At 40.2% G+C, this 15,674-nt stretch overlaps 1 protein-coding gene across 3 annotated transcripts in view; it reads left to right on the forward strand.

Moving 5' to 3' along the window:
* Positions 1 to 13,882, forward strand: part of GNG2 (G protein subunit gamma 2) — a 137,716-nt gene extending 123,834 nt beyond the window's left edge. For all 3 annotated transcript variants that reach the window (XM_022570569.2, XM_022570571.2, XM_022570570.2), the window contains exon 4: positions 10,632 to 13,882. In XM_022570569.2, the coding sequence (XP_022426277.1) occupies positions 10,632 to 10,760 (129 nt within the window). In that variant the 3' untranslated portion in view covers positions 10,761 to 13,882. The remainder of the gene's footprint in view (positions 1 to 10,631) is intronic.
* The last annotated feature ends 1,792 nt before the right edge of the window (positions 13,883 to 15,674 follow it).

Consider the following 15,674-nt stretch of genomic DNA (forward strand, 5'->3'; position numbering starts at 1 on the left):
CATTTTCAAGCAGCACTGCTGAAACATTCTTGGGGCTTTTCTTGCCTCCCTTCTCTCAGGGATCACTGTCCTCTGCTGCCTGTTCTCTACTATTGAAAAAACATTTGTTCACATTTTTTTTTTTCAGTTTTTAAGTTAAAGCAGGAGGGTTTAATTGGTTGCTGTTCCTCCATCATCATCAGAATTGGAAGTCTAGAATACTGCATACGTTCCACAAGGACAGGAAGCTCTGTTTATTTTGTTCCCTGATTATGCCAATCCCCCAGAACTGTGACTGGCAATTAGGTACTCCGTAAATATTAGGTGAATGGAATATTTGTTGATTAAGATTGTATTTGAGAACTTCTTCAGCAATTATTTGAGTGTTTCCTATGTGCTGGCACTGATGACACAGTCGTGAATAAAATAGATATGATGGTTGCCTTCATAGAGCAGAATGCCAAAAGGGAAACATCAAACATCAAATAAACAAACAATGGTTGTAATTGTAAATTGTAATAAATGTTTTTCTGTGAAGGAAAAGAATGGGATGCTCTGAAAGAGACTAATGATGAAAGTCGTTATCGGATGAGGTAGTCAGTAAAGACTCTGCAAAGAATGTTATTTCACCCCTGAAGGAAGAGAAGGAGCCAGCCTGGTGAGGAGATGGGGAGAAGACCGTTCCTGGGAATTGTATATGTGAAGCTCTGAGGCAGAAAAGAACTTGGAACTTTCACGAACTTAGAGAGAGGAGACGTGTGTGGGAGGGAAAAAAATGCTACAACATGAAATTGGAGAGATGGCAGGCCCAAAGTAAGCAGGACCCACAGGCTGTGTTTATGATGTCTTGGCTTTCCACAAAGTACAACGGGAAGCTCTTGAAAGTTTTAAATAGGGGAGTGATATGAGCCAATTTATATTTTTAAAATATCTTTCTAGCTGTAGTACAGAGAGTACTACTCCTGGCACAATTGTAAAAGTAGAGAAGTTATTTACAACTGAGATTCTTAAAATCTTTTGTGCCCCAGACCTGTTTGGCTGTCTGCCGAAGCATATGGTCTCCTTCTCAGAATAATGCTTTTAAATTACAAAGGAAACGAATTATATTAAAATATAGTTTATCAGAAAACATTTGTGGTACAGCTAAATATATATACTTCTTTATTAACTGATTATATAGGATGTAATAGTGGGTCTATACTTATAAAGCAAAAGAACATAAATAAATGTTGAGATATCTACAGTAACTGTAATGTGATGGAAAAGATCTGATTTTTATTGGTGACTAAGTCACAGAAACTGTTAATGCTAATTGTGTTGTCTACATCTATAATGGAAAGAAATGTTAGATTTCCATTTCAGGTTAGTGAAAATAAAGATGTAATTTTTTTAAAATCATTGATCTTAACAGACCACACCCTGCATTCTATTCACGGATCCTGTCTTAGTCCATTTGAGCTACTATAACAGAATGCCATACACTAGGTGGCTTATGAACAACAGATATTTATTTCTCACAGTTCTGAGACTAGAAGTCCAAGATCAAGGTGTCAGTAGATGTGGTGTCTAGTAAGGGCCTGCTTCCTGATTTGTAGAAGGCTACCTTCTCTCTGTGACCTCACACGGTTAAAGGGGCAAGGGAGCTCTCTGGGGTCTCTTTTTTAAGAGTACTAATTCCATTCATGAGGGCTCTACTCTCATGACCTAGTCACCCCACAAAGGCCCCAACTCCAAACACCATCACGCTGGGGATTAGATTTCAACATATGAATTGGGGGGGGGGGACAAAAACATTCAGTCTATAAAATATCCCTTGGAATTTTTTATTTAAGAGGTTATTTCAGTAATTGTGGGAAAAGAAGATGGAGGCTTGGACCAGGGTAGTTGCAAGAGAGGTGACAATAAGGGGACAAATCTGAGATATTTTTCTGGAAGCATCCCTATACAGTCTGCATGTACTCAGTGGCTTTGGTAGGAGAGCTGGATTTGACGTGAACACAAGTCATGTCTTTCCTCAGGGTGTGCTGGCAGCTATCACCTTGGTAGGAGGTGGGGCTGGAGGTGGAGAGGCTAGGGCCAGAGCCAGGTGTGAGCCAAGGCTTCCTGTCTGCTCAGTGGCTGTTACTGCCCTAATTGGGGTGCGGGCAGGTCCCAAGTTGCTGGAGCAGAAGCTCTCAGGGTCAGGTTTGAGCTGGCTCTGTTCCCTTTAAGTGTGAATTCTCCCCTCTCCCAGCACCAGCACCCTTGGGAGCAGTGCTGGAGCAAGAGGGGCCCACTTGGGCTCTCAGTGTCTGACAGGGTACAAGCTGCAGTGGTCCAGCCACAGAGTTCCAGGCTGCTTCTAATGCACTGCCTGTGTGAGTGCCAGTAATGGCTGCCCCCACCCTGCTCACACAGTGCTTCAGGTCTGAGCCACCTCTGTGTCTCTTAGCTGAGTTCTTTCTGTCATGGCAGCCCTCACTCCAGTGTGGAGCTACGACATGAAGTAAACAGGGCTAGAGCATTCACTCCTCAAGCTGGAGAGCACCAGGCAGACATGGGAAACCAGCCAGCCACCCACGCAGTTTGTCAGCCCTCTCCACTCTGCCTCAGGAGAAATCAAGCACGTATGTGCATTCCTCACAAGTAGACAGAGTCCGGGCTTCCCACAGCCCTTGTGTTAGTCCCCCCCAGCCCTCCAATCAGCCAAGGGGGCTTGTCTTCTCTGTGCCAGACCCCAGGACTGGAGCCTACAATATGTAGCTCGAACCATTCACTCCCCAGGGAGGATCTCTACCCCTATAATCTCCCTTTTCTTCTGAGTCCCCTCCCTGGGCCACAGGTCCTGACCTGATTGCTTCTCTTCCCTTCCTACCCAATTCCGTGTACATCTTTCTTTCAGCCTTGGTTGTTCAGGAGTTTTCTGCCAGTTTCCATTTAGTTTTCAGTGAGAATTGTTCCACATTTAGGTGTTTTTTTGTTGTATTTGTCGGGGGAGGTAAATTCCAGGTCCTCCTACTCTGCCATCTTGATCACCTCCCAAATTTGAGGTATATTTGTAGGAAGAATCAACAGGATGGAAAAGGGAGAGATTACCTAAAGTTACTGGTGAAATCTTCATGGAAGAACTAGGCCTAGGAATGTGAAACGTAAAAGAATCTGTATGCACAATGTTAGCAAGGATAGTTAGAAAGCAAGAAGATTTGCCAGGCAGACTATTGCTGTGACTCACTGAAAAGTAAGGAACAAGGATGAAGCTATGGGTTTGAAAGAAAGAGCATTCATAAAGAATAAATCAAGAACACTGAGACTCATGACTCAGGTACTCACGAGCTGTGAGAACTAGGGCAAATGTTCTAATGAAGCCTCAGCTTCACATATTGAAAATGAGGATAATAATAATAGCTTGTGACCCATAATGTTGTTGTAAGGATTAAATAAAATACTGTATGTAAAGTGGTTAGCACAGTTCTGACATGTAGCAAGGGCAGATAAATATTAGCAATTGTTCTAATTACTGCTAAGATTCTGACATTGTATTGGACCATCACCCACAGGAGATTGCAATCTAGTTGAGGAAACATGATAAAACACATGATATATTTTTAGAAGGCAATTGTTCAGAGTCAAGTGTTCAAATACAAGATATGAGCAACTCTAAGCTATTAAATTTTGCCCAGCATAGTACTTCCTGTACCATAAAAAGGTTTTGAGAGTTTCTGCCACGTATTTGTATGTGAGCATTGCAGATGAGTAGGGATACTGTTGGATCTCTTGTTAACAAGGAAGTTTTACATATTACTATTGTCCAGTCTCTGCTGCTTGCAGCTAAGCTCCCATTTGGCATAATAATGACTACAGCTCAAACAATTAAAAACAAAACAAAACAAAAAAGAGGTAATTGAGATTCTGAAAGTCTGTTCTTTGCTTTCATTTACAGGAGCTAAGACAAGAACAGGCTGTTTCCTTTTGTTCTGTCATAATACCATTTCATAAAGATGCACAAAAAATTTCAATCAACCTTTGGAACCAGCCCTGCATTTGAGTAGTTTGTATGTAGATGGCTGTGGCTTAATGGCAAAACATTAACATTCAAGTTCTTCTGCTGTGTACTTTGCTATATGACATTGAACCACTCATGCAATGTACTGAGCCTAAATTTTTCATCTATAAAAGGAGGATAGGGCTTCCCTGGTGGCGCAGTGGTTGAGAGTCCACTTGCCGATGCAGGGGACATGGGTTCGTGCCCCGGTCCGGGAAGATCCCACATGCCGCGGAGCGTCTGGGCCCATGAGCAATGGCTGCTGAGTCTGCGCGTCCGGAGCCTGTGCTCCGCGGCAGGAGAGGCCACAGCAGTGAGAGGCCCACATACCGCAAAAAAAAAAGGAGGATAATAGTTCCTACCTCAGGATTATTTTGTAGATCAATAAAGAAAACTTAATGTCTGGAACAAAATAGAAACACAATAAAAATATTTTTATAAGCAATGTAATACCAATTAAAGAGTGAGAATTTAAGTCAAAACTTGTAACAAGAGACAAAGAAAGTCATTATATAATAACTAGGTTAATTTATTAAAAGGTTACAATAATCATAAATATATACACACCCAAAATCAGAGTACCTATTTAGCAAATATTAACCATTAGTACCATTAAGCAAATATTAACAGACCTAAAGGGAGAAATAGACAATACAGTCATAGCTGGGAACTTTAATACCTCACTTTCAACAATGGATAGATCATCCAGACAGAAAATCAATATGGAAATGTTGAACTTGAACTATACTTTAGACCAAGTTAACCTAACAAACATATACAGAACATCGCATCCAACAGCCACAGAATATACATTCTTCTTAAGTGCACATGGAACATTCTCTAGGATAGGTCAAATGATAGGTCATAAAACAAGTCTTGGCAAATTTAAGAAGCTTGAAATCATACCAAAAATCTTTTCTAATCACAATTGTATGAAACTAGAAATCAATAACAGGAGTAAAACTGAGAAGTTCACCAATATGCAGAAATTAAACAACACACTTGTGAATAATCAGCAATAGATCAAAGAAGAAATACAAAAAATAATTTTTTTTAAATCTTGAAACAAACAAAAAGAGGAAACAAAACATACCAAAATGTATGGGATGCAGCAAAAGCAGTTCTAAGAGGGAAGTTTATAGTGATAAACACCTACATTAAGAAAAAACTAAAAATGATTTCAAATAAACAACCTAACTGTATACCTCAAGGAACTAGAAAAAAATAGCTTAAGCACAAAATTACCAGAAGGAAGCAAACACAAAGAGCAGAAATAAATGAAATAGAGACCAGAAAAACAACAGAAAAAATCAGCAAACGTAAGGGCTGTGTTTTTTGAAAAGATGGAACAAAATTGACAAACCTTTAGCTAGACTAAGAAAGAAAGAAAAGACTCAAATAAGTAAAATTGGAAATGAAAGAAGAGACATTACAACTGATATCACAGAAATACAAAGGATCCTGAGACTACTTATGAACAATCACATGCAACAAATTGGATAACCTAAAAGACATGGATAAGTTTTTAGAAATACATAACCTACCAAGACTGAATCATTAAGAAATAAAAAATCTGGGGACTTCCCTGGTGGTGCAGTGGTTAAGAATCCACCTGCTAATGCAGGAGACATGGGTTCAAGCCCTGATCTGGGAAGATCCCACATGCCACAGAGCAACTAATCCCGTGCGCCACAACTGCTGAGCCTGTGCTCTAGAGCCCGTGAGCCACAACTATTGGAGCCCATGTGCCTAGAGCCCATGCTCTGCAACAAAGAGAAGCCACCACAGTGAGAAGTCCGTGCACCACAATGAAGTGCAGCTCCCACTCTCCACAACTAGAGGAAGCCCACACACAGCAATGAAGACCCAATGCAGCCAAAAATAAAAAAATAAATAACTAAAATTATTTTAAAAAAAGAACGAAATAGAAAATCTGAACAGACTAATTACTAGTAAGGAATTGAATCAGTAATCAAAAATTTCCCAATAAAGAAAATCTCAGGACCAGATGGCTTTCCTGGTGAATTCTACCAAACATTTAAAAAATTAATGCCAGTTCTTCTCAAATTCTTCCAAAAAATTGAAGAGTAGGGAACACTTCCAAACTATTTTAAAAGCCAGCACTACCCTGATACCAAAGCCAGATAAGGACATTACAAGAAAAGAAAACTGTAAACCAATATCCCTGATGAATATGAATGCTAAAATTCTCAACAAAATATTAGCAAACCGAATTCAACAGCACATTAAAAGGATCATATACCACAAACGAGTGGGATTTATTCCTGTGATACAAGGATAGTGCAATGTATGCATGTCAATAAATGTGATACATCACATTAATAGAATGAAAGATAAAAATCATATGATCATCTCATTTAGATGCAGAAAGAAAATTTAACAAAATACAACACCCTTTCATGATAAAAACTCTCAACAAATTGGGTATAGAAGGAATGTACTTCAACATAATAAAGTCCATATATATATCAAGCCCACAGCTGACATCATACTCAATGGTAAAAGATTAAAAGCTTTTCCTGTAAGATCAGAAATAGGACAAGGTTACCCACTCTCATGACTCTATTTAACATAGTACTGGAAGTCCTAGCCAGAACAATCAGGGAAGAAAAAATAAAAGATATTTAAATAGAAACAAAAAAAGTAAAATTGTCTCTGTTTGTAGATGATGATCTTATATAGAGAAAACCCTAAAAATTTCGCCAAAATCCCCACAAAATCCTGTTAGAGCTAATCAATGAACTCAGTAAAGTAGCCAGATAAAAAATCAACATACAAAAATCAATTGTGTTTCTGTACACTAACAATGAAATAACTGAAAAAGAAATAAAGAAAATCCCATTCACAATAGCTTCAAAAATAGAATACTTAGGAATAAATTTCCTCAAGGAGTTGAAAGATCTGTACACTAAAAATTATAAGACTCTGATGAAAGAAATTAAGACATAAATAAATGGAAAGATATCCTGTGTTCATGGGTCAGAAGAATTAATTTTTAAAAATTTTTTGAATTTTATTTTATTTATTTTTTTATACAGCAGGTTCTTATTAGTCATCAATTTTATACACATCAGTGTATACATGTCAATCCCAATTGCCCATTTCATCGCACCACCACCACCACCCCCCCATGGCTTTCCCCCCTTGGTGTCCATATGTTTCTTCTCTACATCTGTAAAATGTCCATATTACCCAAAGCCATCTATAGATTCAATGGTTGAGAGTCCGCCTGCCGATGCAGGGGACGTGGGTTCATGCCCCGGTCTGGGAAGATCCCACATGCCGCAGAGCGGCTGGGCCCATGAGCCATGGCCGCTGAGCCTGTGCATCTGGAGCCTATGCTCTGCGACAGGAGAGGCCACAACAGTGGGAGGCCCGTGTACCACCAAAAAAAAAAAAAAAAAAAAAAAAAAAATGGTAAGAGGAACTGAATAGACATTATTCCAAAGAAGATATAAATGTCCAATGAATCTGTGAAACGATGCTCAATACCACTAATCAGGGAAGCACAAATTAAAACCACAATGAGATATCACCTTACACTTGTTAGAATGGCTATTACCAAAAAAGACGAGCAATAACAAGTGTTGGCAAGGATGTGGAGAAAAGGGAACCCTTGTGTACTACTGATGGGAACATAAATTGGTACAGCCACTATGGAAAACAGTACAGAGGTTCCTCAAAAAATTAAAAATAGAACTATCATAGGATCTAGCAATCCTACTTCTGATATATATATATATATATATATCCAATCAACATCTCAAAGAGGTGTCTGCACTTGCATATTCATGGCAGCCCTATTCACAATAGCCAAGTCATGGAAACAGCCTAAGTCCATCTGCGGATGAATAAAGAAAGAAGATGAATCATGTATTATATATTTACAGTGGAGTATTATTCAGCCATGAGAAAGAAGGATATTCTGCCATTTGGGTGGACTCGGAGGGCATTATGTTAGTGAGACACGTCAGACAGAGAAAGATGAATACCGTCACTTATATGTGGAATCTAAAAAACCTGAACTCAGAGAAACAGAGTAGAATGGTGGTTGTCAGGGGCTGGGGGTGGTGAGGGATATGGGGAGATGTCAGTCAAAGGATACAAACTTCCAGTTATAAGAAGAATAAGTTCTGGGGAGCTAATGTACAATGTGGTGACTGTAGTTAACAATACTGAATTACATACTTGAAGTTGCTAAGAAAGCAACTCTTAAATGTTCTCACCACAATTAAAGAAAAAGGTAAATATGCGATGTGTTAGGGGTGTTAACTGAGCATACTGTGGTAATCATGTCACAATACAGAAGTGTATCAAGTGGTTACACTGTATACCTTAAACTCACACAGCATTATATGTGAATTATATCTCAGTGGAGCTGGAATAAAGATAAATAAAAAATTATTTACAATTTAAAAATAGTGAGACTGACTTTTACACAAATATGCTATACTGGGTTGAAGAGCATCCCCTAACATTGATGCCCACCTAGAACCTTAGAATATGATCTTATTTGGAAGTAGGGTGTTTGTAGATGTAATCAAGTTAAGTTGAGGTCATACTGGATTGGGGTGGGCCTAATCTGATGACTGGTGGGTAGGATATTTGGTCATAGGCAAAGAGAAGAATGCCATGCGAGGACAGAGACACACAGGAGAGGATACCACGTGAAGGTGGAGGCAGAAAGTGGAATGATGCATCTACAAGCCAAGGTACTCCAAGTGCCAGCGACCACCAGACACTGATTGAGAAGCATGGAACAGATGCTTCTCCATCAGAGCCTCCAGTAGGGAGCAAGCCTGCGGACACTTTGATCTCAACCTTCTAGCCTCTAGCACTGACTGAGGGAATAAATTACTGTTATTTTAAGCCACCTAGACTGGGTTTTGTTTAGCCAGAAAGAGGAAACTAACACACATATCAGTACCTATACCTCTTTATATCAGTCAGCATAGACTCGGTTTTGTTGCAGTAACAAAAGGCTCTCTCCTCCGATTCTTAGAGGCTACAATAGCAAAGATATACTTTTCATTCTTCTTCTCACCCACATGTCATCACAGATAGCTGCCACTCCACACCACCATGTTACCTTCAAGCAACCTCTACTTGGAATATTGCCTCTATCTGGTATGAGAAAAATGGAAGATAGAGTCCAAACATTCAAAGATTTATGGGATTAGAAGATGAAATTGATTCTCATTTCCAACCTGTAAGCTATAATATTGAAAAGCCTTTAAGTGACAAAGTTCTAATCAACTCAATCCTGGGACAAGGAACAAATCAAGAGTATGGCCACCATGTTTTACTAAAACCTCTGAATCAATTAAGGTGGTTTACAGTAAATTATTTCAGTTAGACAAAATGGCAGAGGCAAACTATGCATTGGTTCTTGAAGCTTCTGCCCCAAAGTGACTCACATCACTTCTACTCATGTCTCATTGGCCAGAGCAAGTCTGATGCCATGGTATGGGTATGTATAACCCACATATAGGAGGGGCAGTGAATCTTTTCAGAAGTACTACAATCTCCCCACTCTTACAGAGGATTATCCTTTCAGTAGTCACTTTGAGAGGCTATTTTAGTAGTACAGTGATGTGGAAAATGTTTGGAGTGACTTCCAGAGCAAACGTATGAGGTCACGTAAGAGGTTGACTCTTGACTTTATGATTTTTGACCCCCAGTGGCATTCCCCAGATGGATCATCATCCACCTAGTCTCCAGATGTGGTTACAAATAACTTTTAGTTCACTACCCCAAATTAAATCCCCTCTCAAGTAGTGAAAATTTGCCACTGTCAAAGCTGATCAAAGGAAGGTACTCCAGAAGACTACCAACGAGGAGCTGCAGAAGCGTTATGAGAAGTGTTATGAAACAACAGCATCACTGAGATGAGATCACTGACCAGCCTCCCAGTGGGACTCCCTAAAAGGTGCAATGCTTGATTGAAGGAATATATATAATGTGTAATAAATTATAACATATTAATATCTTATCGTACATAACACATATAAAATATAAAAATGCATAACGTATAAGGTTATGTGTGTATGTATAAGTATATAATATCTCTGATGTGTTTGTTAAAAAAGGAAATCAACATGGCTTTAGGCATCCCTAGCACAGTTTCTGAAGCAGAGAGACACAACTACAGAATGATAATGACGGCCAGCCTATGTGGAAATCTTCCTATGTTCCAGGCACTAAATGATTTATGTGAATTACCTCACTTAATCCTTGCAGCCAGGGCTGGGACTAGGATGAGGGAAGCAACCTACCTGGGGCACAGAATTTGAGGAGACACCCACTCTCAGGGCTGGACAAATACAAGGTTGATACTTGCATGACCCTGAACGCCTCCTTCAGTGTTGTACCCTCAGAGCCTCACCTCACCCTAATCCCGGACCTGCTTGTAACAATCCCGTAAGGTCAAGATCATCAGCTCCCTTCTTCGCAGATGAGGAAACAGAGGCTTATGGGGCATGAGTATCTTGCTTCACTTGAACCCAGGCAGTTTGGACACCCAGGCCTTAGCCTTGACTCGTTGCGCCTGCATCAATGCCTTCGTCGACGCCCCATCTCAAGTTTTGGTTGTTTTTGTCGTCTTTTCCAGGTGTCCAAGGCAGCTGCAGACTTGATGGCCTACTGTGAAGCGCATGCCAAGGAAGATCCCCTCCTGACGCCTGTTCCGGCTTCAGAGAACCCATTTAGGGAGAAGAAGTTTTTCTGTGCTATCCTTTAAGTCTTCAAGAGGAACCTGAGGAGCCTCGGGGCTCCAGGGACACTGATGTAGAGTTTTTAGCAAAGTGGGCGCCTTTCTAGTCCACAGCATTTAAAGAGAGGGAGGAGAACCATCCTGGAGACTCCAGGCTATGCATGTTTAAAGAACTGGTCCCCTTTATGAGAATGAGAGCTGATCCACACCCCGAGTTAAGAGATCTGATGTCTGCAGAATTGCCTGGAGGAGGGGAGTATGTAAAGATAAAATCGGTGTCATTTCTTTCCTGCTATCCCTCCCAAACCTTATGTTTCTGCTTCATATTTAAAAAATAAAACAGACAGCTGTACTGAGCTCAGATATGTATGACCTTCTTGGAATGAATATTGCCTTTAGAATACCCTTTGACGAGCTGAGTCATCCAGTGTAGGTGCGGTTCGGTTTAATGGCGTTGATGTTTCGTCTTTGTGCCTTTCTTTTTCTTTTTCCCTTCTCCCCTACCCCTCCTTCCACCCCTCCCCATTAGAGTAGTAAAGAGATAAGGCTGGATTTGTCTGTGAGATTGAACTCAAAGGATGAGCACCCAAAGGGTTTAAGGAGATGTTCCCCGTGGTTTATCCTCATGGTAATAACAACAACAACAACAAATGCCGGTTGTCTGTATTCTTTTATCACTGTTCCTAACATTTGTACATGATAGCTTTGATTCTGCAAGTAAAAGTAAATCATGTGTTGTGACTGGTGCTTTCATATATTTGTGACAATTTTTGAGTAACACTGCATGAAAATGTCCCCATGTTACATCCATTCAGTTTTACTATAAAGTAAAGAAAAAGTTTTACTATAAAGTTTAGAAAAAGAATGAAAGAGAAAGGAAGCTGGGGAGGAAAAAACTCAGTATCTTGAAAATTGAGATTACTTCAGAGCCTTAGCCATGCCGAAAATACCTCCTAGTTAACAGTGGCATCCACACCTCTTCAACATATTTTCCAGAATCCAAAGCATTTTGGTTTGATCCAGGACCCAGGGCAGCACAGGGAGGGCCAAGTGACAGAGGCAAGGATTCACCCTCAGTTGGGAAGTGCTTTAATCAAAGGGTCAGAGCAAATTCCCTTTTTCCCTGAATCACAGAAACTCTAGATTGAAAGAAGCCTTTCTGTGCTGTTCTTAACAAGAAAAAACGTGGCCCTTGTTTGTTTAAGTATCAGGAGAAATAAACCCACAACTCCAGACCAGACCCACTCTCAGAACCTGGCTGCTCACGGGCTAGGGAGAAGGGGGCAGCTGCTGCCCCCAGCAGCTCCACCAGAAAGGGTTCTGGCTCTTTTTGCCCCTGAAATGACCTTTGTTTTTTACCCACCAAAATTTTCAATAGAATCTTTTCTTTGTTTTTGTCCTCTGCTTTGTTTGTTAGAGTCTTATTTACAATCTTCCTTGCAGCTCGGGCTCTCTCTTCCCAAGAAATGATGTTGAAAGTGATTTTTCTTTGTGGCTCCACCAGTAATGGGAGGTCTGGAAGTCTGTCTCATTTTTTTCTGTGTCATTCCCAGGCAGGTGTGGGCTCTCTTACAATTCCTTATTTGCTTTGAAATCCCGAAAGACCATTTCTGAATTAATTTTATTCTCTTTCCATTCTCTTCCTCCCACTAAAAAAAAAAGATGGAAAGGAAGGGAAAAAAAAAAGATAAAAAGATGTAATATGCCAAGGACAGATCTTGAAACAGACTTGATAAACATTCTCCTTAGCTCCTTGTATGGGCATGATGGTAAAAGAATAAATACATCCAGTTAAAACTCATGCCTGGGGAGGGGGAGGAGAATATTAAGACATTGTGAAGTGTATGAATGCACTCCTATAACCAGATACTTCTGTTCAAACCTTGGGATTTTGCTACAGTCAGTGGGACACTGAAGAAGGTTTAGAGGGGAAAAACCTTGGCAGAGTATTTATTAAACTACAGTATTGTACCATTGGCTTAGTAATACTGTGGAATCAGCTAAAACCCAACCACATTTTTAAAATGAGCAGAAATATGAATTGAATATGTGGTCACATAAAAACAACTGTGAATAAAGCACTCTTTGGTGGTGATTAAGGCATCATTATAAGACCCTGATGCTTTTCATAATCCACACCATTTACTTTTCTCAGAAGGACTCTATATTTTCATGTAAAGCTAGGTCTTTGGAGCAATTAAAATGGAATTAAAACTTTTAGGAATACAGCTCTGGTAATTAAAAGTTAAGGAAGTTCCAAACTTCATGTGATCTTGTTTATCAAAGGAGAAAGAAGGCAGAAAATACACAGCCCATCTGAAATTAAACTTAAGAAAAATGTTTGACTTTTTCATAATTTCATGTGCTACAGAAGGGAATTATAATCCCAGAGTTTTTCTATGAGTTTTGATTTAGTGGTATTTTTACTTGTTAAGGGGGAACTAATCTTTTGATTACTTATGCCTCTAAAGAGTTTTAATTCTTTTAGAAATTTAACAATCATTTTCACCAGCATAATTTTATCTTAAGGGGTATACTAATAGGAAAACTTAGCTTAATTATTCAAGGCCCAAATTTACATATATAATATGTTGGGTAGTAATGAAAATCTGCCATGGAATTCTTTGAACAGTAATAATAAAGCTCATATTTAGAATGCAAACTCTATTAAGAAAAAAAACAGTCTTATCCTCAATATTAAATCTGTTTTCTTTTTTTTTTTCTTTCCATTTTAAACCAAGTGCTATTTAAGTCAGAGTGTGTGAATAAGTACTTTGAACTGAGGCTAATTTTGCTAATAATATTTGAAAGAGATTGCTCACCAAGGAAAAGTTTTAAACCATTTCTCCATATACTCATATTTACAAAAGATATTTTGAGAAGCATGCTGTCTTAAGGGATTTTTGTACTTTTTTTTTTTTACTATTTGCTTCTAGCTGCTCCTGGCAATGGTGAATTGTTACGTATACATTAATGTTTTCCCAGCCCTAGAATTGTTCACATTTTTCCTATATAAGATCTATGGAGTGTATCTTTCAAAGAGAGGGAAATACAGAAATGTTAAAGCGGAAAAACCTGAATGTGATGTGTACATTTTCATCCCCCCACGGACAATGTATTTGTTTTAATAAATGGAATTTTCAGATTCATTTCATATGCAGTCGATTTTATTGTGAAAGCCCGTGGACCACCTCGCCCATCGATTCTATGGTTAATTTGAGAAGGATGATGACACATAACAAGATGGATGAGGAAACAGGAATTCATGAATTTTCTTTAGGGGTTTGTTAATAGAAGCACCTAAGGAGGGAAAATCTCACATGAGGCTCTTTAAAAGCCTTTCTCCCTGGGTACAGTGCCTGGGGACAGAGAAAGGTGATGGGGAAGAGTCCAGGCTCTGGCAGGCTGGACCGTGAAGAAACATGAGATGCATTTACACTTGAACATGTTATGGGTATGCCACACGGGGATTCCTCCTCTACAAAAAGAAAAAATTGAACAGAAAACATGCTGTTCTCCATAAGCTGCTCATGATTTAAAAGGAGTACTAGAGAAGATAAAGGCTTAGAACTCTAGATTCACAGCTTCTTGGAGATTTCTCAGTCAAGATACCCTTCTGTATGTCCTTCAAATTATGCCAGTGAGTAACAGAGCCAGTTAGTAAGGAGATGCTGGATCTCCCAGGATTCGTGCCTGCGACAAAAGCATCTTTAAACTTCCAGTGAAGGGGCCACTTGGAGTTTGTGCATTTGTCCACTTACATCATTGTTTCTCAGACTGTGATCCCTGCATCACCTGTTTCAGAATCACCTGGAATGCCGATGAAAAAGGCAGACATTGGGCCCCCCACTAACTCAGAATTGCTAGCAATGGTGCTTAAGACCGTGCACTCCGTTGCATGCTATTGAGGACCACTAATTTAAGAACTACGACAGCTGGCTTTTCATCACGCCTCACGAAAGGCACAAACTAATTGACAACACGCTGGCTCTTATTCCCACAGCTGCAGGAAGTGGCTGCCCTGGAGTGAACACGTGACCCGCGACTGAGAATCTCGGCAGCTCCCAGACGTGCGGCACAGAGAGGAGGAAGCTGGTGGGTTTTAACTCTGCTCCTGTTCTGTTGAGCCCCCAGGGGAGGATTGCCTCCAGCTCTGGTTCTTTAATAAGCTGCTAACATTTTACACAGCACAATGACGTGGGAATTGGAGCTGGGTCAGCTCCAATCCACAAATTGCAAATAATTTGCCAAGGGAAATCCCTTTCCCTTCGGTTCTGCCCCAAATCTACATTCTCTTCTATTTAGAACCAGGAGACTCAGGCAGAATTTATTTTTAATGAAGGGGGTCACGGGCTCCCGGGCCTTCCTCAGTAAGAACTCCTACTGCTTCTCCATGTCCATAATAAAAGAAGCCCAGAGGCGGGGTGTACCTCCACACCAAGGTGACAGACAGATAGTGCCTGGTGACCTCAGTTCATACTGTAGGCAAGCAAGAGCCCAGCCAGCATGAGCTGGAGAACAGGAACAAGGCCCCAGAGCTCCATGTGACCTTGGCCAAGTCCTTTAACCTCTCCATGCTATAAAATGGGGACAGTGTACCTGATTCACTTGCCTCACACAGTTGTCTAAGCCAAATGAAAGAGGTAAAGTGCATCGTGAAGGAAGAGGTGATAAAGAATCACTAGACCCTGCTTGCACAACTTGCCTTTTGACTCACTGCCTTTTCTCTCTACCCCAGGACTCTGTAGTTCAGACCCTCAATGCCTCATGTCCACCCACTGGTGTAGCCAGTCTCTCATCTCCTCCCACTCTAAGTCATGCCACTTACCCCTGAGCATTCATTCATCAGGAGTCCTCTGGATGCAAGTGGCAGAAATCTAGCTGAAACTGGCTAATAACCGAAGAGCTCAGAAACAGATCCCAATTCAGCCTCAGCTGGAT

This window comes from Delphinapterus leucas, chromosome 2 (assembly GCF_059928025.1).
Source record: "Delphinapterus leucas isolate spDelLeu-1000000601 "Yukka" chromosome 2, BTC_Dleu_Yukka2, whole genome shotgun sequence".
In the NCBI taxonomy this organism is placed as follows: Eukaryota; Metazoa; Chordata; class Mammalia; order Artiodactyla; family Monodontidae; genus Delphinapterus; species Delphinapterus leucas.